General features: G+C 44.5%; 1 protein-coding gene across 4 annotated transcripts in view; it reads left to right on the forward strand.

Annotated features, from left to right (window-relative positions):
- Positions 1 to 26,010, forward strand: part of RHOA (ras homolog family member A) — a 53,137-nt gene extending 27,127 nt beyond the window's left edge. For all 4 annotated transcript variants that reach the window (XM_056525243.1, XM_056525245.1, XM_056525246.1 and 1 more), the window contains exons 2-5: positions 23,351 to 23,508; positions 23,600 to 23,720; positions 23,958 to 24,088; positions 24,471 to 26,010. In XM_056525243.1, the coding sequence (XP_056381218.1) occupies positions 23,351 to 23,508; positions 23,600 to 23,720; positions 23,958 to 24,088; positions 24,471 to 24,644 (584 nt within the window). In that variant the 3' untranslated portion in view covers positions 24,645 to 26,010. The remainder of the gene's footprint in view (positions 1 to 23,350; positions 23,509 to 23,599; positions 23,721 to 23,957; positions 24,089 to 24,470) is intronic.
- Positions 26,011 to 26,440: the final 430 nt, after the last annotated feature.

Consider the following 26,440-nt stretch of genomic DNA (forward strand, 5'->3'; position numbering starts at 1 on the left):
GGGGGGGGGGGGGGGGTACACGTGTGGCATTCTGTATCGGGGGGGGGGGTACACGTGTGGCATTCTGTATCGGGGGGGGTACACGTGTGGCATTCTGTATCGGGGGGGGTACACATGTTTATGGCATTCTGTATAGAGGGGGTACACATTTGTATGGCATTCTGTATAGGGGGGGGTACACATGTGTATGGCATTCTGTATAGGGGGGGTACACATGTGTATGGCATTCTGTATAAAGGGGGGGTACACATGTGTATGGCATTCTGTATAAAGGGGGGGTACACATGTGTATGGCATTCTGTATAGGGGGGGTACACACGTGTATGGCATTCTGTATAGGGGGGGTACACACGTGTATGGCATTCTGTATAGAGCGGGGTACACACGTGTATGGCATTCTGTATAGAGCGGGGTACACACGTGTATGGCATTCTGTATCGGGGGGGGTACGTGTATGGCATTCTGTATCGGGGGGGGTACGTGTATGGCATTCTGTATCGGGGGGGGTACGTGTATGGCATTCTGTATCGGGGGGGGTACACGTGTGGCATTCTGTATCGGGGGGGGGTACACGTGTGGCATTCTGTATCGGGGGGGTACACGTGTGGCATTCTGTATCGGGGGGGGTACACGTGTGGCATTCTGTATCGGGGGGGGTACACGTGTGGCATTCTGTATCGGGGGGGGGGTACACATGTGTATGGCATTCTGTATAGGGGGGGGTACACATGTGTATGGCATTCTGTATAGGGGGGGTACACATGTGTATGGCATTCTGTATAGGGGGGTACACATGTGTATGGCATTCTGTATAGGGGGGTACACACGTGTATGGCATTCTGTATAAAGGGGGGGGTACACACGTGTATGGCATTCTGTATAGGGGGGGGGGTACACACGTGTATGGCATTCTGTATAGGGGGGGGGGTACACACGTGTATGGCATTCTGTATAGGGGGGGGGTACACACGTGTATGGCATTCTGTATAGGGGGGGGGGTACACACGTGTATGGCATTCTGTATAGAGCGGGGTACACACGTGTATGGCATTCTGTATAGAGCGGGGTACACACGTGTATGGCATTCTGTATAGAGCGGGGTACACACGTGTATGGCATTCTGTATAGAGCGGGGTACACACGTGTATGGCATTCTGTATAGAGCGGGGTACACACGTGTATGGCATTCTGTATAGAGCGGGGTACACACGTGTATGGCATTCTGTATAGAGCGGGGTACACACGTGTATGGCATTCTGTATAGAGCGGGGTACACACGTGTATGGCATTCTGTATAGAGCGGGGTACACACGTGTATGGCATTCTGTATAGAGCGGGGTACACACGTGTATGGCATTCTGTATAGAGCGGGGTACACACGTGTATGGCATTCTGTATAGAGCGGGGTACACACGTGTATGGCATTCTGTATAGAGCGGGGTACACACGTGTATGGCATTCTGTATAGAGCGGGGTACACACGTGTATGGCATTCTGTATAGAGCGGGGTACACACGTGTATGGCATTCTGTATAGAGCGGGGTACACACGTGTATGGCATTCTGTATAGAGCGGGGTACACACGTGTATGGCATTCTGTATAGAGCGGGGTACACACGTGTATGGCATTCTGTATAGAGCGGGGTACACACGTGTATGGCATTCTGTATAGAGCGGGGTACACACGTGTATGGCATTCTGTATAGAGCGGGGTACACACGTGTATGGCATTCTGTATAGAGCGGGGTACACACGTGTATGGCATTCTGTATAGAGCGGGGTACACACGTGTATGGCATTCTGTATCGGGGGGGGGGGGGACGTGTATGGCATTCTGTGTAGAGGGGGGGTACACACGTGTATGGCATTCTGTGTAGTGGGGGGTACACACGTGTATGGCATTCTGTGTAGTGGGGGGTACACACGTGTATGGCATTCTGTGTAGTGGGGGGTACACACGTGTATGGCATTCTGTGTAGTGGGGGGTACACACGTGTATGGCATTCTGTGTAGTGGGGGGTACACACGTGTATGGCATTCTGTGTAGTGGGGGGTACACACGTGTATGGCATTCTGTGTAGTGGGGGGTACACACGTGTATGGCATTCTGTGTAGTGGGGGGTACACACGTGTATGGCATTCTGTGTAGTGGGGGGTACACACGTGTATGGCATTCTGTGTAGTGGGGGGTACACACGTGTATGGCATTCTGTGTAGTGGGGGGTACACACGTGTATGGCATTCTGTGTAGTGGGGGGTACACACGTGTATGGCATTCTGTGTAGTGGGGGGTACACACGTGTATGGCATTCTGTGTAGTGGGGGGTACACACGTGTATGGCATTCTGTGTAGTGGGGGGTGCACACGTGTATGGCATTCTGTGTAGTGGGGGGTGCACACGTGTATGGCATTCTGTGTAGTGGGGGGTGCACACGTGTATGGCATTCTGTGTAGTGGGGGGTGCACACGTGTATGGCATTCTGTGTAGTGGGGGGTGCACACGTGTATGGCATTCTGTGTAGTGGGGGGTGCACACGTGTATGGCATTCTGTGTAGTGGGGGGTGCACACGTGTATGGCATTCTGTGTAGTGGGGGGTGCACACGTGTATGGCATTCTGTGTAGTGGGGGGTGCACACGTGTATGGCATTCTGTGTAGTGGGGGGTGCACACGTGTATGGCATTCTGTGTAGAGGGGGGTGCACACGTGTATGGCATTCTATAGAGGGGTGCACACGTGTATGGCATTCTATATAAAGGGGTACACACGTGTCAGGCATTCTGTATAGAGGGGGGTACACACACACGTGTGTGTGTGTGTGTGGCGCTCTATTGGTTGGGGGGGTACACACGTGTGGCGCGCTCTGTATAGGTGGGTGGAGGGTAAAAGAGTATGTGGCACTCTGTATAGAGGGGGTGGTACACGTGTCTGGCGGGAGGGAGGGGAGCAAACATGGGCTCGGCATTCTGTATTAGTGACAAGGATTTGGCATCACTGCTTGTTTATATGAATCAGTGGTCTCAAACTGTGGCCCTCCAGATGTTGCAAAACTTCAACTTCCAACTTGCCCGGACAGCCAGCGGCTGTCTGGGTATGCTGGGTGTTGAAGTTTTGCAACATCTGGAGGGCCACAGTTTGAGACCACTGCTATAAATGAGGAACGTTAGGGTCTGTGCGCTTGCTATCCATACTAGGAGTCAGTTTGTACAGTTGTCAGTAGATATCTGCAGCATAGCATGTTGTCAGATGTCCTCTTAGTACTGGACTATCATATAAGGACATGCAGTAGCCTGGATTTATTCATCTGCCTGAGACCAAAACTCTGAATTTGCCAATAACAACCAATCACAGCTCAGCTTTCCTTTTACCAGAGCTAAAAATTGGAAAGCTAAGCAGTGATTAGTTTCTATGGGGAAAAACAAGACTGTTTTTGGTTTTATGAAAATGAATAAAATTGGGACAAAATGTGTAAATAGTAAAACTTCTACTGACAAGGACTTGTGGGTTGGTGGACAATAAACTCTTGTGACCAGTGACTGCCAAATCTTATAAAATCATGAGATGCATCAGGAGGTATAGATGCTCCTGATGAGGAATTTCAGAAATGAATCGGACAGTTTTGGTCCCACAAAAATCTGGGTCCTAGGTTTGCCTCTGCACAAAACACTAGTCTGGAATAGTGGATTTATCAAAATGTTTGAGGAAAACTGAAGAGATTTTGCCCATAAGTTCAACTTTCACTAAGATATTCAAAAGCTAATCTGTGGTTGCTATGGGCAGAATTTCTCCAGTTTGTGTGATAAATCTGGGCCATTGTAATAAATCAGGGGATGTGTGTACAATTTTGGGCACCTTCATATAAGGACATAACTTGAGAGGGTGCAGAAGAGGGGTGACCAAGACTAAGAAAACAGCTTCTATTAAACTTGACGTTCTTCAGTTTGGGGTCACAGGGCCGATCATCTGTACAGTTACCGCACTCTGCTCCTCTTTCAAGCCTAGTGAAGATTACTTCTGCTGCTTCAAAAAGTGCATCAGTAGTCTGACCGAACAGCTGCACACATGACAGTATATGGACATATAGATGTCTATAGACATGATCATCGGTGTGTGCCCCAATGCCACTTCCTGAGGTCAGGTGCTATTGCAAACTTTATATGTGCAGTTATATGAATGGAGATGGGTAACCAGTGCTTCCGCAAACTCCCTGGGGCTTTGTGTTTTTGTTTTTTATTTATATCTTTGTTCTTTGGACTTTATGATGTTAATGACAGTCAGTGGCCTCCATTGTAGTGGTGTGATGCTGCTGTTTGGTGCTATTGTATCCGCTAACTGCAGATCCAGACTCTTATGGCGGTAACTGTGACCTCTGACATTGCTTAGGCCTGTGCTGGTACACAATGTAGATAGATGTCACAATTTTCTCACTTAAAGGGGTCTTCCAGGCAAAACCTTTTATATATATATATAGATAGATAGATAGATAGATAGATAGATAGATAGATAGATAGATATATCTATATCTCTCTATCTATCTCTCTAATCTCTCCCCTCATCAACTTGCTCCGGAAAGTTAAACAGATTTGTAAATTACTTCTATAAAAAATTCTTAATCCTTCCAATAGTTATTAGCTTCTAAAGTTTTCTGTCTAACTGCTCAATGATGATGTCACGTCCCGGGAGCTGTGCATGATGGGAGAATATCCCCATAGGAGCTGGACAGCTCCTGGGACGTGAGTCATCAGAAAGCAGTTAGACAGAAAAAAACAACTCAACTTCAGAAGCTAATAACTATTGCAAGGATTAAGATTTTTTAAATCAAAGTAATTAACAAATCTGTTTAACTTTCCAGAGCCAGTTGATATATAAAAAAATGTTTTGGCCTGGAATACCCCTTTAACACTAAGTGCAGATCAGTGTGTATTGGGCTTTGTCCCTGAAGTAGGATCCCTTTCTTCCCCATGCAACAGATCATACTATGTAGTGTTTTTTATAGATTTGGAAGAGCTGAGTTTGGCACAGTTACAAAACAAAATAGCAGAAGCCATTGCCAGTTCAGCCAACTGTTCAAGGTGTATGGCAGACTCTTCACCGAGAGATGTCGGGGAAGGACAAGCTGACCCAGAGTTGTCTGGTTGTGTCTAACTCGTCCCCATAAACACATGGGCATGTGACTATGCCAGACATTCTTGTTTGTGAGACATAACTGTTGTTGCCAACCTTTTATTTAAAATTTTATATAAAGGTGTTGATTGTCCTGTATCAATTTGTTTATTTTATTTGCCAATCATGAAAGGTATTATACATGGAATACAGGTGTCCACATCCAGCCACTCTGAGAAGAGGGGCCAGGTTTGATCGCTTCTGCTAGCACAAAACACAAAGTTGAGATCTGCTGTTAGACAATTATCTCCTAGGGGATGAGTGTCTGTCTGTGGAGGGGGTGTGAACGCGCGGTCTCCTGTACATGGCCCTCCCGGGCTGGAAAAGTCTGCGGAGGCATGATGCCACGGCCGACACACGCTCCCTCCATGTATCTCTATGGGAGAGGTGGAGATGCAGTGGGATAAGTGTCTAATACTGCAGTACTCCTTTAGAAGACATGTTACAGGCTTGCTGCGACACTGACCAAAATAATACTTTCACATGGGCTGATCATTTTCCCTGTTTGCCTGTTATCCTCCTTATTTGGGAGGCAGGTTTAGTGTATAGGCGACACTCCAGGAGCTTTTTGATGTCATGGCTGCTGCTTCTTAAAGCTTGTCCTCTCCATGTGTCTCTATTATAGCAACTACGAAAGCTTAGGGGAAAGGTCAAGGGAAACATTCTTGCTACTCTGATGGGGGCCAGGTATCATCTAAGTAAAACCTTCCAGCCCTCTTCTTGCAGGTTTACAGAGGTAATACTAGCCATTTGAGCTTATTCTTTTGATTCAGAAGTCTGGCATATACAAGAATTTTCTAGAGGACATAATGAGGTCACTGGACAGTTAAAGGGGTACTCCGGTGGAAAAAATATTTTTTTTCTTTTTTTAAATCAACTGGTGGCAGAAAGTTATACGATTTGTAAATTACTTCTATTAAAAAAATCTTAATCCTTCCAGTACTTATTAGCTGCTGAATAATACAGAGGAAATTCTTTTCTTTTTGGAATGCTGCTCTCTGCTGACATCTGTCCATTTTAGGAACTGTCCAGAGCAGCATAGGTTTGCTATGGGGATTTTCTCCTACACTGGACCGTTCTTAAAATGGACAGAGATGTCAGCAGAGAGCTGTGTGTTCCAAAAAGAAAATAATTTTCTCTGTAGTATTCAGCAGCTAATAAGTACTGGAAGGATTAAGATTTATTTTTTTAGAAGTAATTCACAAATCTGTTAACTTTCTGGCACAAGTTGATTTAAAAATGTTTGTTTTTTCCACTGGAGTACCCCTTTAAAATAAAGCAAAGTAGATAAGACGTAAGAAGGCTGCACTCGCCCACAGATTTGTTGCGGTGTCTTTCAGCAGAGGCAAGCAAAAGCTGGATGTGCGGGGAGCGAGAGACGCAGCTCTCATCTTCGGGGGCGTACCACTGGATGACTACTAGTTTCACGTCATTAGAGATGCTGCTTCCGGTCAGCCGTAAATCTATATGTGGTGGTAATGGTGCTTAAATGCAGTTAAGTGATTCAAATGCATAAATAGTAGTAGTACAGAGCAAACTTCAAAATGCGTACACTTGGTCAGTTTAAAAAGCAAAAACTACCAAATTGTCCAAAAAGACAAAAAATTGAAAAGTAGTCATTTCAAAGAAAGGAGGAGAGGTCATTCCTTTTGTTTAACCCCAACGGGCCCAATGTTTGTAAATGTATAATCCAAAATGCCTCTCTTCCAAGCACATAGACATGCCGATCCTCCATAGACATGACGATCCTTTCCTTGTGGGACATTTTCTCCTCGCTCCAAAGAGAGCAAATTTGAAATCATTACTGTTGTTTTATATGGTGCTCTTTCATATGTGTGAGAAAACGAGTGGCACCCATGCCAGTCTGGAGTGAGTAGAGATGCTCATGTATGCGTGTACATCGTTTTCTCTTCGTTTTGCCAACATAAAAATTTTTACAAGATCATGCATGAAAATCCTAATATTTAAATGAAGTGTTTTGGTATACTGGAGGAGTTTCCAGCACCTTGGTGCACTCTTCTTCCCTCTCAGCTCCTTTCTCATGATTATCATTGTCACATTATCATCATCACAGGCCATATACCTCCATCATGTAGCAGATACAGAGCAGGTCCTGGTCAGCAGTCACTGCTATTGTGTTATGTGGAGATCTTTGCATCTCACTGACTACCTGACCAGGACCTGCTGTGTATCTGCTTGATGTAGTAAATGTGGGGGTGGAGCTCAGCAGTGTAGCGTTGTAGAGAATATGGCTGAAGGACCTGTGATAATGATTGTGACATGTTCCCTGTGTAGAGTAGAGCTCAGGGCCATGTATATGTATGAACAGGGGCATTACGCAGGGCCGTGCGGGCAGAAGAGTGACTGGGAACCAAAGGACTTCATTTGCATTATTGGTTTTTCAAGCATGGTCTTCAGGAGCCTTCATATAAAGCTTAAAGGGGTACTCTGCCCCTAGACATCCCTATCGAGAGGATAAGATGTCTGATCGTGAGGATCCCACCACTGGGAGCCCCTGCGATCTGTACTGCAGCACCCTGTAATCTGGTGCACGGAGCGAAGCTCGCTGCATGCATCAGATGATGGGGTGCTGCAGGACAGATCGCGGGGATTCCATGCAGCGGGACCCTCGTGATCAGACATCTTATCCTCTGTGCTTTGGATAGGGGATAAGATGTCTAGGGGCAGGGTACCACTTAAAGTCTTAGATCACCAGGAAGCATGAAATGCTTTTAAAACCGGCTTCTGAGCTTGATAGGGACGGTGTAGTCAGAAAACTATCAGAAGTGGCTGATTGTGCAAAAGGAGAAAGCCATGTCCACATTTTGGCATTTAATGTCAATAGAGTGAAATACATTTCCCCATTTTAATTTTTTTTCCCTTTTCACCACAATTGTAAATGAAGGCCTTCATGTTCTATATAGATCACTTTCCAGCATTTTCCTCCTTATTAGACAGTAGTACAGTGATAGGTAACAGTAATGAAGAGCTGAAGCTCACAGCGTCTTCCCATCCCAGTAGAGCAGTGTTTCCAAACCAGTATGCCTCCAGTTGTTGCAGAACTACAACCCCTAGCATGCCAGGACAGACCAAGGTTTTAAAACATTCCACTTTCCACAGCAAATTTAATATTTTGTTAGGTTAAATGAAATTACATGTCTTTCTCTGAAAAATAATGCAGACATGACCTTATTTCCTTGTCTGCCTTTTTATTCTCTAGCCTTTTCACATAAACAGAATCAGATTGTTTCTCTTATTTTTCAGAGGCCTTTAAAGAAAAAAAAGCAATCTGATAGGTTGCTATGGGCAAATGCACAACTCTTATTTTACACATAAACATAAATCATTCAGCAGGCATCCCGTGACAATGCCTGGGGGGGGGGGGGGGGGGGGGGGGGGTCCTGAGACCCCCCTATGTCGGCGATTGCCGGTGAATTCACACTGCGGCCATTTCAGTAACACAGGTCACATGTTGCCCGATGACCCGGAATTAGGTGATCGGCGGTGTACTATACACCGCCAATCACCTCCTGTAGCTGGGGGGAGGTGGCAATCCAGTCACCTTCCCAAAAGCGCTGCTATTGGTCAGACCAATAGCAGCCGGCAGAGGAGGGGTTAATGTCTCGCCCACCGAGCTCAGTCAGGGGCAGAGCTGAGAGAAGAAGCCGGGGACCACTCCCCTCCCCCCCCCCCCCCCTTCACCTCTGTGAAGATCTGTGCCCCTCAGGGCTGAAGAAGTGCTTTTAGTGCAGGGATAGCTTCAGTACAGGGACAGGTAAAAGGTAAGAAAAAATTCCCCCTGACCCCCTAATAGTTTGTCAAGGGTCTGCCAAAGATTTTGCAGCACGACCCAGGCCCGATTAGGGTTTCAGGGGGCTGCATTTGGCACCCGACCACCCCCCCCCCCCCTTTATTTTTATTTAAACTGTGTCACTTACAATCACACACCGTTATATAAAGTTTGCACCAAACACATACACTACACACTTCCTCTTTTGGCCAGGCCCAATGAATGGTGCGCCATCAATGCAGCCGAAATGAAGACATTTTGAGGCCTTCTGTTGCATATGGGCCTAGTCAAAAAAGCAAGTGTCAGGCAGTACTGGAGCGGGGACGTCCTCTACCAGACCCCGCTTTACAGTATGTTACATTCCCTGAAGGGTGACATTTTCAAATTGGTATGCCATGTGGGTTTTCTTTGTTTCTTTTGCAGTTCTGGCACCATAGGGGCTTCCTAAATGCGACATGAACCCCGCCCCCCCAAGACCATTTCAGCTAAATTTGCTTTCCAAAAGCCAAATGTGACACCTTCTCTTCTGAGCCCGCAGTGCACTTGACGTCCACACATGGGGTATTTCCATACTCAGAAGAGATGGGGGTCCTTTCCTCCTATTAGCCCTTGTAAAAATGTCAAATTTGGGGGAAAACCAGCATTTTAGTGAAAAAACAAAAATGTAATTACACATCCGACTTTAAAGAAAAGTCGTGAGGTGGGGTGTTAAAGGAGATATCCAGTACTGAAAAACTTATCCCCTATCCTAAGGGGATAAGTTTCAGATCACAGGTGATCCGACTGCTGGGGCCCTCCGCGATCTGCTCGGGGTCCCGGCAGCCTGCGGGAAGGGGGCGTGTTGACCACAGCACGAAGCGGAGGCTGATATTCAGGGGGTGTGTCAGCCGCCGCTTCGTGCGGCGGTAGACACCTGCTATCTGGCCTGCGAGCCGGGGCCCCGTACAGGAGATCGTGGGGGGCCCCAGCGGTCGGACTCCCAGCGATCTGAAACTTATCCCCTTAGGATAGGGAATGGGTCTTTCAGCACTGGACTACGCTTTTAAGGCTCACTGTACCCCTTGTTACGTTCCTTGAGGGGTGTAGTTTCCAAAATAATATGCCATATTGTTTATTATTTGCTGTTCTGGCACCATAGGAGTTTCCTACATGTGACATGCCCCCCCAAAAACCATTTCAGAAAAACTCACTCTCCAAAATCCCATTCTCTCCTTCCCTTCTGAGCCCTCTACCGCCGAACACTTAAGGCATATAGGTATTTCCTTACTCAAGAGAAATTGGGTTACAAATTTTGGGGGGTGTTCTCCTTTTTACCCCTTGTAAAATTTCAAAAACTGGGTCTACAAGAACATGCGAGTGTAAAAAATGAAGATTGTGAATTTTCTCCTTCACATTGCTGCTTTTCCTGTGAAACACCTAAAGGGTTAAAACACTTTGAATGTCATTTTTAATACATTGAGGGGTGCAGTTTTTATAATGGGGTCATTTGAGGTATTAAGTAAAAGCATTCCAGAGTTATTAATGCTTAAAGTGACTGTCAGATGTGCAAAAAACGCTCTGGTCCTTAAGGTGAAAATGGGCGGAGTCCTTGAGGGGTTAAAGAGTACCTGTCACTAAATAAACTTTTCTATACTAACTCTAAGGCTATGTTCCCTAACCCCCCCCCCCCCCTGTATCTTACCTCTCTTCTTGCTCACATAGTGCGAGTAAGCCTGCTTGTCCTCAGTGTACAGGGCCCTGCGGGGTATGCGCTACTGCCTGTCTGCCAGGTGAAGAGCTGCGCTGAGCTCGTCGCTTGCTCAGCCAGTGCTCTGCTATTTCAGACTCGCTGCCAGGCCGGCATAAGTCCGAAATCGATGCCAAAGCTTGCGGTCAGGGTCTCCTAGGGAGACCCCTAGTGGCCACATTTTCAAAATGAAAATACACCTAAAAGGAAGCATATTTTCTTTTAATAAAATCCTATTAGAAAGCTGTTCTATATACAATTTGCTATAACATATCAAAAAATTGTACAATGTTATTATAGTGAATAAGGTGGCCGACACACCATCTCCATGTAGTTCTGTTTCTGGTTTCTACACAGTGCACTTTTCGGTAAAAATGACACCTTTGTCTTTATTCTGTAGGTCCATATGGTTACAAGGATACCCAATTTATGTAGGTTCTGACACATTTAACTTTATTTTTCCGCGTACTGGGCGATATGAGGGCTAATTTTTTTTTGCGCCATAGTCTAGTTTTTATCTGTATCATTTTTGTTTTTGATGGGTCTTTTTGTCCCCTTTTTTATTATTTGTATGGTATATGAAGTGACCAAAAATGTTGGACTTTGGGATTTTTTTTTTTTTACGTGTGGTTTAGCTAACCTTATATTTTAAGTTTGTGCATTTACGCACGTAGCGATACCACATGATGATTTTTATTTTTTATTACAGTGGTGTGGAAATTTAAAAAAAGCTACTTGTCCAATGGTCTAAAACGGAGCACAATCTACTTGTCCCTCATGACGATTCACTTGTCCTGGTACATAAAATTAACCAAAATTGTCTGTAAATAAGATCTTTATTATGGTGGGTTCACACTAAATTTTTAGTGTATGGGTCCTTGATCCGGTTGGGAGGAGCGAAAAACCGTCCGCTCCCTTACCCCAGCCAGTTCCGGCTGGAACCCCATTAATTTCAATTAGCCGACCAGAGTCAAGCGCTGACTCCAGTCGGCTCATTGAAATGAATGGGGTTTTCGCTCCTCTCAACCGGATCCGGCACCCGTACACTACAAACGTAGTGTGAACTGGCCCCTGATAAGTCTGCCAACAGACAACCCGAAAGTTAAGGGATAAGTTATAGGTCGCGAGGGGGGTCCGACCTCTGGGAGACCAACTACCCCCAAAATTTATCCTACAGAGATAAATGGATGGGGGCATTTCAGCCACTGCATCATGCTGGGGACACTCCCTTCATGCCGACTGCCGGGGCACTACAGTATTCCTTTAAGTAGGTAGTCTCTCCAGACCCCTCCCCCCCTCTCCCCAGGTAGGTATGTCCCTCTATCAGGTAGGGCAACCTGTGCCATTATATTCCACCCCTCCCCCCCACCTCCCTCTCCTGTATCACATTATTCACTTGCTTACCAAACCCCCCTCCCTTCTCTGATCCCCTGCTACCTGTCCTTCACCCCCTTGTGCGCTCCGTTACGCTCAGGGGCTCGGTGGTTGTTATTGGACCACAACTTCGGACTAGACGGAGGTGTGCGCAATGAATGATGCCATAGCACGCAGCTACACATCCCTGTATTACATTATTTTATTTTTTTTAAAAAATGGGAAAAGGGTTGTGATTTAAACTTTTAATAGAGAAGGGGTTAATGAACTTTTATTAAATATAATATTTTTTTTACAATTTTTACAATTTTTTTAGCTCCCATAGTTGGGGACGGAGGGCGTACCTATATGTCCTTAGCCCACTCCCATTCTATAACGCGGGGCCACAGCTCCCTATGGGAGCTAGAACATTGCAACAAAAAAGTGGGGGGAAAAAGTTAATAAAGATCATTTAACCCCTTCCCATATAAGTTTGAAGCGCCCCACTTTTCCCATAAAAAAGTGTAAATAAAAATAAACATGTGGAATTGCCGCATGCGGAAATGTCCGAATTATAAAAATATATTGGTAATTAATAGGGGTGTGAATCGCCAATAATTTGGCGATTCGATTCGAATCGCGATACCAGGGTGGTGATTCGATATATCGCAATATATCGCGATACTGTCATGTTGGCGATATATCACGATATATCGCGATATTCCCTATTAAAAGCTTGGGAAAACTTATTCTAGCTGAGAAAGACCGCGAGAGTTGTCCTGTGAGTGCGTACGTTCTCCTTCCTGTTTGTTCTGAGTCTGTAGTCTCGCGGTAGCAGCCTGCGAGTGGGACAGAGCTGATAACAGGTACACTGCCAACTAGTGGTCAGAAGTTTAAGTGTTCTAAAAAAAATAAGACAGACAAATAGGACTGTGACTCAGTGAGTGAAATACAGTAAATGTTAATTATAATAATTTATAGAAAAATCGATTCTCAGAATTTTAAAATCGATTCAGTATCGCGGAACAAAAAAATCGCGATAATCGCGCGAATCGATTTTTTTTTTCTTACATCCCTAGTAATTAACCCGCACGGTCAATGGCGTGCGCGCAAAAAAATTTCTAAAGTCCAAAATAACGTATTTTTGGGTCACTTTTTAGATCATGAAAAATGAATTAAAAAAGCGATCAAAAAGTCCCATCAATACAAAAATGGTACCGATAAAAACTTCAGATCACGTGGCAAAAAATGAGCCGTCATAACACCCCATACGCGGAAAAATAAAAGTTATAGGTGTCAGAAGATGAGAATTTTTAACATATAAATTTTCCTGCATGTAGTTATTTTTTCCTGAAGTACGACAAAATCAAACCTATAAAAGTAGGGTAACATTTTAATCGTATGGACCTACAGAATAATGTCATTTTTACCGAAAAATGTACTGCATAGAAACGTAAGCCTCCAAAATTTACAAAATGGCGTGTTTTCTTCATTTTTGTCGCACAATTATTATTGTTTTTCCGTTTCGCCGTAGATTTTTGGGTAAAATTGTAATTAGTACCCTCCTGTCATCCGGTAAGCTGATCGGGACACCGCTATTCTGTCACGATATTCTCTATCAGCTCAGCTGAGCTGCCGGGATTCTTTCACTTTCGCTTCAGACACCACAATCAATTTTGATTGTGGCGTCTAAAGGGTTAATGCCATGCATCAGCCCGATCAGCCATGTTTAGCATTAGCTGTTGGTCCTGGCTGCTCGCAGCAACTGGGACCCACCGGGTTTAACCTGTTATCTGCTGGTGAGAGGTTTAAACCTGCTAAATGGGACCAGGGCGTACAGGTACAAGAGGTTAAAGCCAGTGTGATATGGCTGCTATAAGCATTAACCCTTTTTAGATCTCATGATTAAAGTTTTGTGGAATCTTAAATTTGGTAAACTACAGTAGCCAGTTCTTCAGGTGGGCTAATTGGGACCTTTTCAGGGTCCTACTCAGCTGAGACAATGGCTGGAGTTCTTTTACCCTGCTCTGTTCTGTTGGATTGGTGCTGGAAGTATACAAGCAGAATGTAAGAAGTAGAATATCGATAATACTGATCAATAAGAGTAGTGACCCACTCAGCCAATCACCAGCTGGGATGAGGGTCCCTTCGCAGCCAGTGATTGGCTGAACAGACTGTCATTCCTGCACATCTGAGGACTGCTGAGTAGCCGGGCACCCTTTTGGAGATGGCGGAGGGCCCCAGTGGTTGGACCCCCTGCAGTCACTTATCCCCTTTTCTCTGGAGCACCCCTTTAAGGCGTTAAAGGCCTGCAACCTTTGTGTTCTGTTACTCTTATGCCAACATTCAAGGTGCCCATACACCTTTTTAATAGCTGATCTTTCTCAATTTCTAAATGCACGTAACCGTTGGCTAAATATAGGAGGGATAGGCTGCTGGCAGTTGAATTCCAGGTTGAGAAGGCCCCATACACTTGATGAGTTTTTGGCCAAACATGGGTACCTTTCCTGTCATTTCTGTTGTAAGAATATTTGTGTATCCATAGCCCAGCAAAATTCATGGATGAACATTGATGTGACTAGAGAGCCATGTGATGCTACAGTAATAACTCTGGTTACATCACTTCCTGTGCTCATTTGTGGCAAATAGTGCAAAAGCTTGAGGTACAGGGAAATTGTAACATAATGAAATGTTGTCATCTTTTGGCTGAGGCCCCTTACATGGTGCGACACAACTGGTGGTTCTTCTAATACCAGGAGGTCAAGTAGGAATCCGTTACAGGAGCTTCAGTATTGATGGATGTTCTGTCCTGTTCTGGTGTATTTAAAACCGTAGTAAACAGGGCAAAAAATTAGCCAACCGAGTCACTATCTGACTCCGGGCGGCTCATTTAAGTGAATGAGATTTTGCGCAGATTTGGCTGGAAAAATACTGTAGATTTTTTTTCAAAGTGTTTGTATAATTTAAAAACCAAAAAGAAAAAAAAGAAAAAATAAATTGTCCAGCTAACACAAAAATTAGCTGAGGTATATATATTTTATCCCAATAAAGAATAGAGCTACAACAATCGCCAAAAAATTGCCAAATTTTATTATACATAATAGAAAAGATAAAAACATGAGGTATAACTCAGACACACCAATAAAAACTTTTAGTGGGGTACAGAACATATGTAAATGCAAGTGCCAGTAATATAATATTGCACATAGAACGTAGAAATTATTATTATAAACCTCGGACCAAATGTTATCTCTAGGGGAAACAACCTAACAGGACTATTCTGTTACCCTGAATATCATCAGGTGGTGAATATATATTTCAGATACGGCTGGTTCTACTTGGGACTTTTAATTTACATGCATGAAATTTGCGGACTGATTGTTTCTGAATTAGCAGATGCCGGATTAGTGGTTATCCCTATAGTGTGGTAATATACTATAATTGTTTATTTTACATTTGCCTCCCCACAAGGGCCCTGTGTAAGGAGGCTTTTTATGTATTGTATTTATTTGCTATATATGTTTCAATAAATTAAAGGAGTTCTCCAACTGAAATCCCCCGCTGTAAAACTATACATAATAAACTTTCACTTACCTGCCTACGATCCCCCATTGTTCCGATATCGCCATCCCGTTCTTCGGTCCCGGTCTCTTCCTCTTCCTGCGGGTCGGTGACTTCACTCTGCGCTCAGCCTATCAGTGGCCGCAACGGGACATTGCTGCGGCAACTGATAGGCTGAGCGCAGAGTGAAGTCACCGACCCGCAGGAAGTGGAAGAGACCGGGACAGGAGAACGGGATGGCGATATCGGAACAACGGGGGATCGTAGGCAGGTAAGTGAAAGGTTATCATGTACAGTGACCCCCCCCCCCCCGACTTACGATGTCCCCGACATATGATCATTTCAACATACGATGGCCTCTCAGAGCCCATCGTATGTTGAAGGCAGCATCGACATACGATTCTTCTGTGTCGGAGCCATCGTACAAACAGCTATCTGACAGCGCTGACAACTTCAGCATCTGACAGATAGTTGTTTAATGTGCCTCGTGTGTCCCGTTCTGCCTCCTGTTACTCACATGCTGTCCTGCTAACTCATACAGGCTTCCACTGTGAGCTCCATGTAAGCCCCGCCCCACCAGTGCAGCTATAGCCAATAGCCTGCACCATATTGCTGCAGGCATCCAATGAGCTGCTGGCTGCCCTCCCCTTCCTTTCCTATAGAGCTGTAGTCGGCAGGATGGTAATGGAGGACATTCTGTCCCCCCTGAAGGTATTTAAAGAACTGTACAGTACTGTATGCGATGTCACACATCACATACAATACATAGACACACTATACACCCCATACATCAATGTTTCCCTATCAGTGTGCCTCCAGCTGTTGCAAAACTATAACTCCCAGCATGCCCAGACAGTCAATGGCTGTACATGCATGCTGGGAGTTGTAGTTGTGCAACAGCTGGAGGCACCCTGGTTTGTTAAACACTCCCCATACACTCCACATACAATGGTCATCCCAGAACCAATTAGCAGTTTACCATAGAGATATGTATTCAACATACAATGGTTCCGAGGCTCCAGAACCAATTACCATTTTTACATAGACATATGTACTCGACATATGATGGTTTCAACATATGATGGTTCTCCTGGAACCAATTAATATCATATGTTGAGGGACCACTGTCTAGTTTTACAGCCCGGGCACAGCGGGGGTTAAAAGTTTTAGCTTAGAGAACTCCTTTAATCTTATTTTTCATAAATTGAAGCACGGTTCCATATTTTCTGCATATATTCTGTATAAATTCATCATGTATCAGTTTTTCTGGTATTTAGTCTTGAGGTGATGGTTCCTTTTTTTTTTTCTTCTCCTTTTTAGAATTTAAAAACCACTTTTGACATGACGATCAGACACATGAATGTTGTTAATCTCATCGGATGTCACTCCTGGGACCCACTGCAATTGAGTTATTAGTCAGGGAAACGGGCATCACACTCTGCTTGCTGGCCAGTCAGGAGATTCGTCCAGTGCGCCCCCTCTCTGTGCGCCCCCTCTCTGTGCGCCCCCTCTCTGTGCGCCCCCTCTCTGTGCGCCCCCTCTCTGTGCGCCCCCTCTCTGTGCGCCCCCTCTCTGTGCGCCCCCTCTCTGTGCGCCCCCTCTCTGTGCGCCCCCTCTCTGTGCGCCCCCTCTCTGTGCGCCCCCTCTCTGTGCGCCCCCTCTCTGTGCGCCCCCTCTCTGTGCGCCCCCTCTCTGTGCGCCCCCTCTCTGTGCGCCCCCTCTCTGTGCGCCCCCTCTCTGTGCGCCCCCTCTCTGTGCGCCCCCTCTCTGTGCGCCCCCTCTCTGTGCGCCCCCTCTCTGTGCTCCCCCTCTCTGTGCTCCCCCTCTCTGTGCGCCCCCTCTCTGTGCGCCCCCTCTCTGTGCCCCCCTCAGCAGACTGCCTGGTGCAGGGCCAGCGGCTGAATGTTCTGAGCTTGGTCTGTACAGTATATGCAGCAGGAAGTGCAGGAATCTGTGCTGTAAATGACTTTCCAGCCATCCGCCCACTGCTCTGTGGTAAAACAAGAATGACCTCCTGGGCAGGGCAGTTCCTGTGACTTTACATCCTGTGCAGTTGTATAGAGGGGGGGGGGGGGGTCCACTTCCAGGTTTCTGTGCTTTATTTTCACAGCCTGAAATGTCAGTGTTACAGGGTCCGTGTTGTCTGGTCTGTGCTGTTATCTGCATCATGGATAGCTGACCCATAATAACTTATCATTTTTTTATATAGCGCACACAGATTCTGCAGCGCTGTAGGCTCAAATTGGAACCATCTTCAGAATAAGATATAGCATGTATAGGAGTCTAGGTCAGCTGTATTATGCTAATCTTTCCTATTGCGCTATGCTGTCTTCATGTCCTCTTACGTTGTGATGTCTCGTGTTGGTGCTTGTACAAACCTCTTTGTGTGTACAGGAAATCTGCTGGGTGTGACTGTACAAAAAGTACTGAGCGCTGCTGCTCCTACAGTCTGCTGTATTCTCAGCAGGGGATGGTGCAGACGTGGCCGTCACTTCCCCATGGCTCCACCTGACTGCTTCACCTTTATCTTGGCTTGTGTCCATCCTCACTAGGCTAAATAATAAATGCAGGAATGAGGAAATGATTGACACTTTGCCTTCATAAATGATTAATGCAGAGTCCTAAGAAGTGACAGAATCTTGTAACATTAAAGTGTACCTGTCATTTTGAAAAAAAACATTATATAGTGTAGATAATAAATTTATATGTACATAAACATTGGTTAAAAAAATGTTCTCCTCCCTGCAGCTATTGCCTGTGTGTCTGTGCAGAGACAAAATACAGTATGTGTGGGTGGGACAAATGGATCTGTGCAGGCTCCTGGCTTGTCAATCATCCTGCTGTGTGAGCTGGGAGCATGTCATAGAGCAGTGGTCTCCAACCTGCGGACCTCCAGATGTTGCCAAACTACAACTCCCGTTGGCTGTCCGGGCATGCTGGGAGTTGTAGTTTTGCATCATCTGGAGGTCCGCAGGTTGGAGACCACTGTCATAGAGCCTCACTGCACTGAGCCCTGCTTGTCCACCCGCACTTCCTGTATTTGGACTCCTTAGAGAGACACAGGCAATAGCTGCAGGGCCAGAAATATACACTTTTTATTTATTTTTTTTTACCAATTTGCATTACAAATATTAGGGATCGACCGATTATCGGTATGGCCGATAATCACGATTTTGGGCATTGTCGGTATCGGCAATTACCTTGCCGATAATGCTCCCACCGCACCGCAAACCGCCCCTGCCGCACCGCGTCGCACCCCCCCCCATCGTAGTGCTGGGCGGTATACCGGTATGAACCAGATACCGTTTTTTTTTTCTCCCACGGTATGGATTTTTGCCCATACCGCTATACCGGTCGGGCCCCTCCGAGTCAATAAAAATGTTTTTACTTGCCCGTAATGGGGGTTTTCCAGGCCATCCATCCTTCCTGTAGTGCCCGGCGGCATTCCGGGTGGAGGGTGAACCGGTCCGGGCTGTCCTTCTCCAGGGTCCTCTTCTCCACTCGGGGCAGGCTCTGGCCTAGTACGCTGCATAGACGCCGCTACGCCGTGACGTCAGGTGCGTCGCTGCGCACGGGCGTCACTGCGCGGCGGTGTCTATGCTGCGTTACTAGGCCGGAGCCTGCCCGGAGTGGAGAAGAGGACCCCGGAGAAGGACAGCCCGGACCGGTTCACCCTCCACCCGGAAAGCCGCCGGACACTACAGGAAGGATGGATGGCCCGGACCACTCTGACAGGCAGGGGGAGAGAAGCTGGTGGCAGCGGCCTATGGCACCGCAAAAGCCACTGCAGTGCATTGATTTAAACCGCCCGCTTTAAATCAATGATCTGCAGCGGTGTCGCGGGGGGATAAATAGCCGATAACTTATACTGGAATATCGGTATAAGATATCGGCTATCTGCCCTAACCTCCACCGATTATCGGTATCGGCCCTAAAAAACCCGATATCGGTCGATCCCTAACAAATATACATATAATGGCATTATCTACATTATATAAAGTTTTTGTTGACTACAGGTACACTTTAAAAAAATAACTTTATGAAAATTAGTATACTTTAAAATTGTTCTTTTCTGAATAGGGATCGATTATTGGTATGGCCGATATTCACGATTTTTGACATTATCTGTATCGGCAATTACCATGCCGATAATGCCCTCTTACGTGTGTGTCTGATCAGGCCTTAAGGACCAGGCCGTTTTTTTTTTCTGCCTCCCCTTCTAAAAAGCATAAAGTGTTCCAATTTTGCACCTACATGTAAGGGCTTGTTTTTTTTGCGTCACCAATTGTACTTTGTAATGACATCACTTATTTTATAACAAAATCTGCAGCGAATCAAAAAAAGAATTATTATTTGTGGGGTGAAATAAAAAAAAAGGCATTTTGTAACTTTTGGTGGCTGTTTCTACGCAGCGCACTTCGGTAAAAATGAAACCTTTTATCTTTATTTGTAGTTCCATGCGATTTCAAGGATACCCAATGTATGTAGGTTTTATTTAATTTTACTACTTTTAAAAAGTTCAAACTACATGTACCAAAATTAGTTAGCTGAAAATTGTCCTCTTCTGACCCCTATAACTTTATTTTTCTGCATATAGTTGTGTATGAGGGCTCATTTTTGCGCAGTGATTTGTAGTTTTTAATCAATACCATTTTTGTTTTGATGGGACTTTTTGATCGCTTTTTTATGATTAACCGAATGCGCAATTTTGGACTTTTATTTTTTTTTACATGTATGCCATCATGCAATTTAACCTTTATATTTTAATAGTACAGACATTCAGGCACGTGGCGGTACCACATGTTTGTTTTTTATTACAATATTTTATTTAAAAAATGGAAAAAGGGAGTAATTCACATTTTTTTTTTTATTAGGGAAGGGGTTAATTCGCTTATTTTTTAATTTTTAGTCCCAATAGGGCCATGCAATCTTGTGATTACATACTGTTCACTGCAGAGCTTTGGCTCAGCGTTGATCGGTGTGATCGGTGCTCTGCTGCTCTAGCCATGGCTGGCTGGGGACATCAGAGCACCGATGGGATGGCGAGGAGGCAGGTAAGGGCCCTCCCGGCATCCACTCAGCTGGTCAAGTCCCGTTATTTTACCGCGGACGTCCCGGTCAGCTCCGCTGAGCTACCAGCAATGCTGCATTTAGAAGCCGCAATAAACTGAGCATTTTTGCCTTCTAAAATCCATAACTCTTCTATATTTTTATCCACAGACCCATATGTGGGCTTGTATTTTGCGCGACCAATTGTACTTTTGTAATGACACCTCATTTTACAATAAAATGTACGGCAACCCCAAAAAAATTTTTGTATGAGGAACTTTAAATGAAATCAAATTTTTGCTAGTTTTGGAGGGTTTTGTTTTCTCTATTCTGTGGGTCGATACGACTAAAATGATGCCAATCTTTACATACTTTTCTATTGTACTACTTTCCCCCCCAATTTTTATTTTATTTTTTACAAAATCAGTATGTTTAATATCGCCCTTTTTTGACCACCTATAACTTTCTAATTTTTCCTTATACGGGGCTTTATGAGGGATCATTTTTGGTGCAATAACCCGTATATATTTTTTCCCCCCAAAAGTATCACTTTTGTGTATATGTGACCCTTTTTTTTATGTTTACGCAGTTCATGGTTTGGGATCATTAGCATATTTTTATAGATTGGACATCTACACATGCGGCAATGCAAATATTTATTGTGAGAGGGGGGATTTTATTTATTATTTTTTAACTCATTATGTCTGCAGATGATCAGATCAGCCATTATATCCGCCACACTCCCGCAGATGCCGTGATCTGTATTGATCATGGTATCTAAGGTGTTAATGGCGGATATCAGCGGATCGCTGATGTCTGCCATGATCAGCTGGGACCTGCCGTGCATGACACCCGGTGCTCATGTACAGGATGTAAATATGGCCTGTTGTGCGAAGTACCAGCACATTAGGAGGTACATTTACGTCCATTGTCCTTAAGGGTTTAAAGGGGTACTCCGCTGTAAACATCAGATGTTAGATCGGTTCTAGCCGTCACGCCCCCTCCCATAGACATGAATGTAGAGGGTGTGGTGTGATGTCACAAAGGCAGAAGCTGCAAGCTTTATCCTTTTGGATAGGGGATAAGACGTTTACAATGGAGTACCCCGAAAACTCTGCTCTAAGCATTGCTACCTTCTTACAATGGCAACTAAATGGAAAAAAGATTCTTCCTTAAATGAACAAACAGTAAAGAATGAATGCACTTTGGCATCGCTGTTAAGGAAAAGGTGCACCCTCTCTCATGTTTGCAGTAAATCATCCTCCGAGCAAGGATCATGGTGTTTAAAGGGGTTATCCAGGAAAAAACTTTTTTTTTATATATCAAAAGTTAAACAGATTTGTAAATTACTTCTATTAAAAAATCTTAATCCTTTCAGTACTTATGAGCTTCTGAAGTTAAGGTTGTTCTTTTCTTTCTAAGTGATCTCTGATGACACCTGTCTCGGGAAACGCCCAGTTTAGAAGCAAATCCCCATAGCAAACCTCTTCTAAACTGGGTGTTTCCCGAGACAGGTGTCATCAGAGAGCACTTAGGCAGAAAAGAACAACCTTAACTTCAGCAGCTCATAACTACTGAAAGGATTAAGATTTTTTAAAAGAAGTAATTTACAAATCTGTTTTACTTTCTGAAGCCTGTTGATATATATATAAAAAAAGTTTTTTCCTGGAATACCCCTTTAAGAAGCTTTTCAAGTTGAAGAAAAAATATCTCTTGAGATTTCATAGATGGTGACAGATCAAAACCTTTTTTTATTTTGTTTTAAAGACAGACCAATCACTGAATAGAGCCGGTAGAAGTGGGCACTAAGTGCATTGTCTCCTGGCTCTAAACCATACGACATTGACTATCACATAATGCAAGTCTATGGGAATGGCTCAGTCCTATACAGCAGGGCGGCAGCGTGTGGTAGTCCGCTACTTACACCACTTATTCTAAGGATCATATAGGTCTAAACGCCAAGGGGCAGACTTATCAAAACATGTACAGAGGAAAATTTGCTGAGTTTCTCATAGCAACCAATCAGTTCGCTTATCTCATTTTTCGGAGGCCTTTTTTAAAAAATGAAAGCAAGCTGGTTGCTATGGACAACTGGTCAACTTTTCCTCTGCACAGACTTTAGTAATTCTCCCCCAAATGTTTGATATGTGAAGTTTTTTCCCCATGACAAGTATACTTTTAAAGAGAACTTCATAATGAGCAAAGGCTGGCTTGGCATACATCCCATAATACAGTACTGAGGGTTACTGACGGTAGGCACCCTAAAATGTATCTGATATCAGAACACTAGAAAGTGACCTCTCATGGGGGGTTTAGTTCAGCACTCCCTTTTCTATAATTACTTCTATGTAAAGCACTATATACTGTGTCCAGGACCTATGGGGTTTTCTGAGCCTCTGACCTCAACCTGTGTACATCAAGGCCTCAGCTGTAATGCTGCATTGCCCAGAACATGAGATTCTTTGCAATGCTTCACATTTTTCTTCTGGTTTTGTACTAACATGATGTCTAAAATCCAGTTGCTGTAGGCAAAAACATTATTTTTAACCTTTGCAGTAGGTGTTGGATCTATTAATAATGATGAGTGATAATTCTGTGCTGTATGTGGGAATCAACCTGAAAAATTATGCACCATGGAGTAGTCTGTATAAACCATGATTGCTGCTTTGTCTGCTCCTTACTGACATTGTGTTGTTTTTTTATGCAGTGATGGCAGCCATTCGTAAGAAACTTGTGATTGTCGGTGATGGAGCGTGTGGAAAAACGTGTCTCCTGATTGTGTTTAGTAAAGACCAGTTTCCAGAGGTCTATGTACCCACAGTGTTTGAAAACTATGTGGCCGATATTGAAGTGGATGGGAAGCAGGTAGGTTTTGTGGCTGGAGCCAGGTTGGGGTAGGTGGGGAGTGCTATTGTACAGGTCTCCAATGGTTAACTGTTTTGCGTGTTGCTCTTAGGTGGAATTGGCCCTTTGGGACACAGCTGGACAGGAAGATTACGACAGGTTGCGGCCCCTGTCTTATCCAGACACAGATGTTATATTAATGTGCTTTTCAATTGACAGTCCAGATAGTTTAGGTAAGTGTCAGGTACACATGCTCTGGGAATGGTACTGCTGCCCTGTGTTTGGACCTTCTCCCAGTGAGTACTTTGAGCCACTAAACTAAGGAGTTATAACTTGTCTTCTCAATTCTGTGGCTATTGTCTTGTGACGGCATCAGATGTATACATATCATTTGGGGCAGTTCTTGTACCTTTTTGTTTTTATTGCTTGGTCAGTCTTCTTCTCTTAACTTGTAATGTCTATGTTCATAGAAAATATCCCAGAGAAATGGACCCCTGAAGTAAAACACTTCTGCCCTAATGTGCCCATTATCCTGGTTGGAAACAAGAAGGATCTGCGCAATGATGAGCACACTCGCCGGGAGCTGACAAAAATGAAGCAGGTGCGTAGAAGGGGACAATGTGTGTTCCTCTTAATATTGACATCAATGTGATGTGTGGGGGTTTTGTATGTTGTCAGCAAACGCAGGATGTCTCCTCCTTGGGCTTATAAATGCTAGTCAATATTGTCACAGCTAATTGTTGGCTAACATTACCTCAGACTGTATGAAAAATGACACAGCTTTTCCTCCCTGTAGCTCTAGTGGAGTTATGTGCAGGGACTAGTCAGATTCCAGTAAAAAAAACTGCAACCAGATTGGTTACTGTGGGGGACAGCTTTTCTTTTCTTGGCCCCCACACTTCCAAGGAACATCTGTATAATTAGCAGATGGTGGTTTGCTGCATCTGAACTTCTGGTTTCTCTCATTCTTCTGTTCATATCAGGAACCAGTTAAACCTGAAGAAGGACGTGATATGGCCAACAGGATCTCTGCTTATGGCTACATGGAGTGCTCCGCAAAGACAAAGGACGGCGTCAGGGAAGTGTTTGAGCTGGCCACGCGGGCTGCCTTGCAAGCAAGACGTGGCAAGAAGAAAACTACGTGCCTTCTGATCTAATGGATGACCATCCTGCACACCACATGACACCTCCCCCTCCCCCTGTGAGACAGGACGTCAGCGCACAGCATCTGTCACAGGAACCCCTGAAGTGATGTTTATTAATCTTTAGAGTGTTCTTACCGGCCTCTGTCTTTTCCATTTATTCTGTAATGAGTTGAGATTTTATAAGAAAAAAAGTCGTCTTGCTATCAGTATTTAAAGTCAACATTTTCTTTATATATAAATCTATTCTATGTAACTTCACTGTTAGCAGCAGACTAACTCCTACATTCCGAGTCATGAGGGCGCATGTGCCCGGGGCCTCAGTTGCATTGTGAGAACCCCACCCACCACTGGCGCTGTTGGTTCAGGAGCAGCCTACTGATTGGTCAGACGCTGCTACAATGTGTTTCCCTTAGTTGCCTCCCCCACTAAGTTTTTGTTCATGGATACCCTTCACAGATGCTCATGTTGATGGGCAGTGCAGCACTACGCAAGTTGCATTACTTTTTGGATTGCTACTTAATGCAGCTTTTGGATATTGAGTACTGTGGTTTACCTGTAATAAAGGAGTTTCCCTGGCCTTGAAAGGGTTAATTTGCAAGGCTCATTTTGTGAGTTATAATTTTTTTTTTTTTTTTTTTTTATGTGGCACTGGTAAATAAAATAATTTTGTCTTGTGACATTGCATTTGTCATGGAGAAGTTACCTGGAATGCAGATGAGGGTTATTTGTAGCCACAATCCATAAGAACAGACAGAGGTCGATGCGGGGGGTGGTTCTTAGTGTATATTCAGGTGCCACGGGGGAGGGAGTTTCTTTATAGCACACAGTGAGGATTGGGGGATCAACATTTCTCCAGTGCTGCATATAGCAAACAGTTACAGAGCAATGTAAGGATCTGGCAGAGGTGGTTCGTGACAAGCACTGTTAAAGAAAACTGTACAGGAGGCTTCGCATGAAGCTTTGACTTGTCCAACTCGAGCAGATGGTCTAATAATGCAGGGTCACTATAGACTTGTTTATATCAGACATGAATAGTCAGTGGGATAGTTTGGCATCAGCTGCAGGGCAGGTAAAGAACTTGGTTTGTTACAAGGATTCTAGTATAGGTGCTGAAAGTGATTCCCACGGTTAGTGACAAGAGGCGATGCTGTGTTGTTCATTTAGCAGAGGCCTGAACCTTTTGCCTGCAGCCCCCACATGTTGGGAGTAGTCTCCTTTTTGGTAACATGTTGCTCTTCCCCCGCTCTCTTGTCTCCGGCAAATGTAGCGCTCATGTTTTGTATAATTGGAATTTCTAACTGTTACTTGTAATCTCTGGGTAAGATTTTTTTTTTTTTTTAATAAAGTGTTTTTGACAATAAAAAAGAGTTGAAGAAGAGTTGTGAGAATGACATTTATATGTTGTGAATGTGGCAGAAGGGAACCTGGGGTCAAAAATGGGTACTGGCTGGTGGTGCCATTGTGCTGCTCTGCACAGTCATTGTACAGGTAAGCTAGGGTGATCCTAAAGCCTTTAGGGATGGGCTATCATAGCAGCCTGCCATATACATGTGCACTGTGGTGAGGGAGCCACATGTCTAATGAAGGGTTGCTTTTTCCTTTCCGCTGTTGTAGGTCTGGTTTGCTGTTTTGTTAAGGAGATAATAGATGGCAGAATGCAGCCTAAAATATCACCAGGTTTATTATGGCCTACCAACCTACAAACAATTGGTGTAACTGACCACACGTACTATATAGTCGTATACTTTATTAATCAAAAAAATATATATAAAATCACAATTCATAAAAAGGACAAAGCAGCAACCGAT

This window comes from Hyla sarda, chromosome 6 (assembly GCF_029499605.1).
Source record: "Hyla sarda isolate aHylSar1 chromosome 6, aHylSar1.hap1, whole genome shotgun sequence".
NCBI classification, from domain to species: domain Eukaryota; kingdom Metazoa; phylum Chordata; class Amphibia; order Anura; family Hylidae; genus Hyla; species Hyla sarda.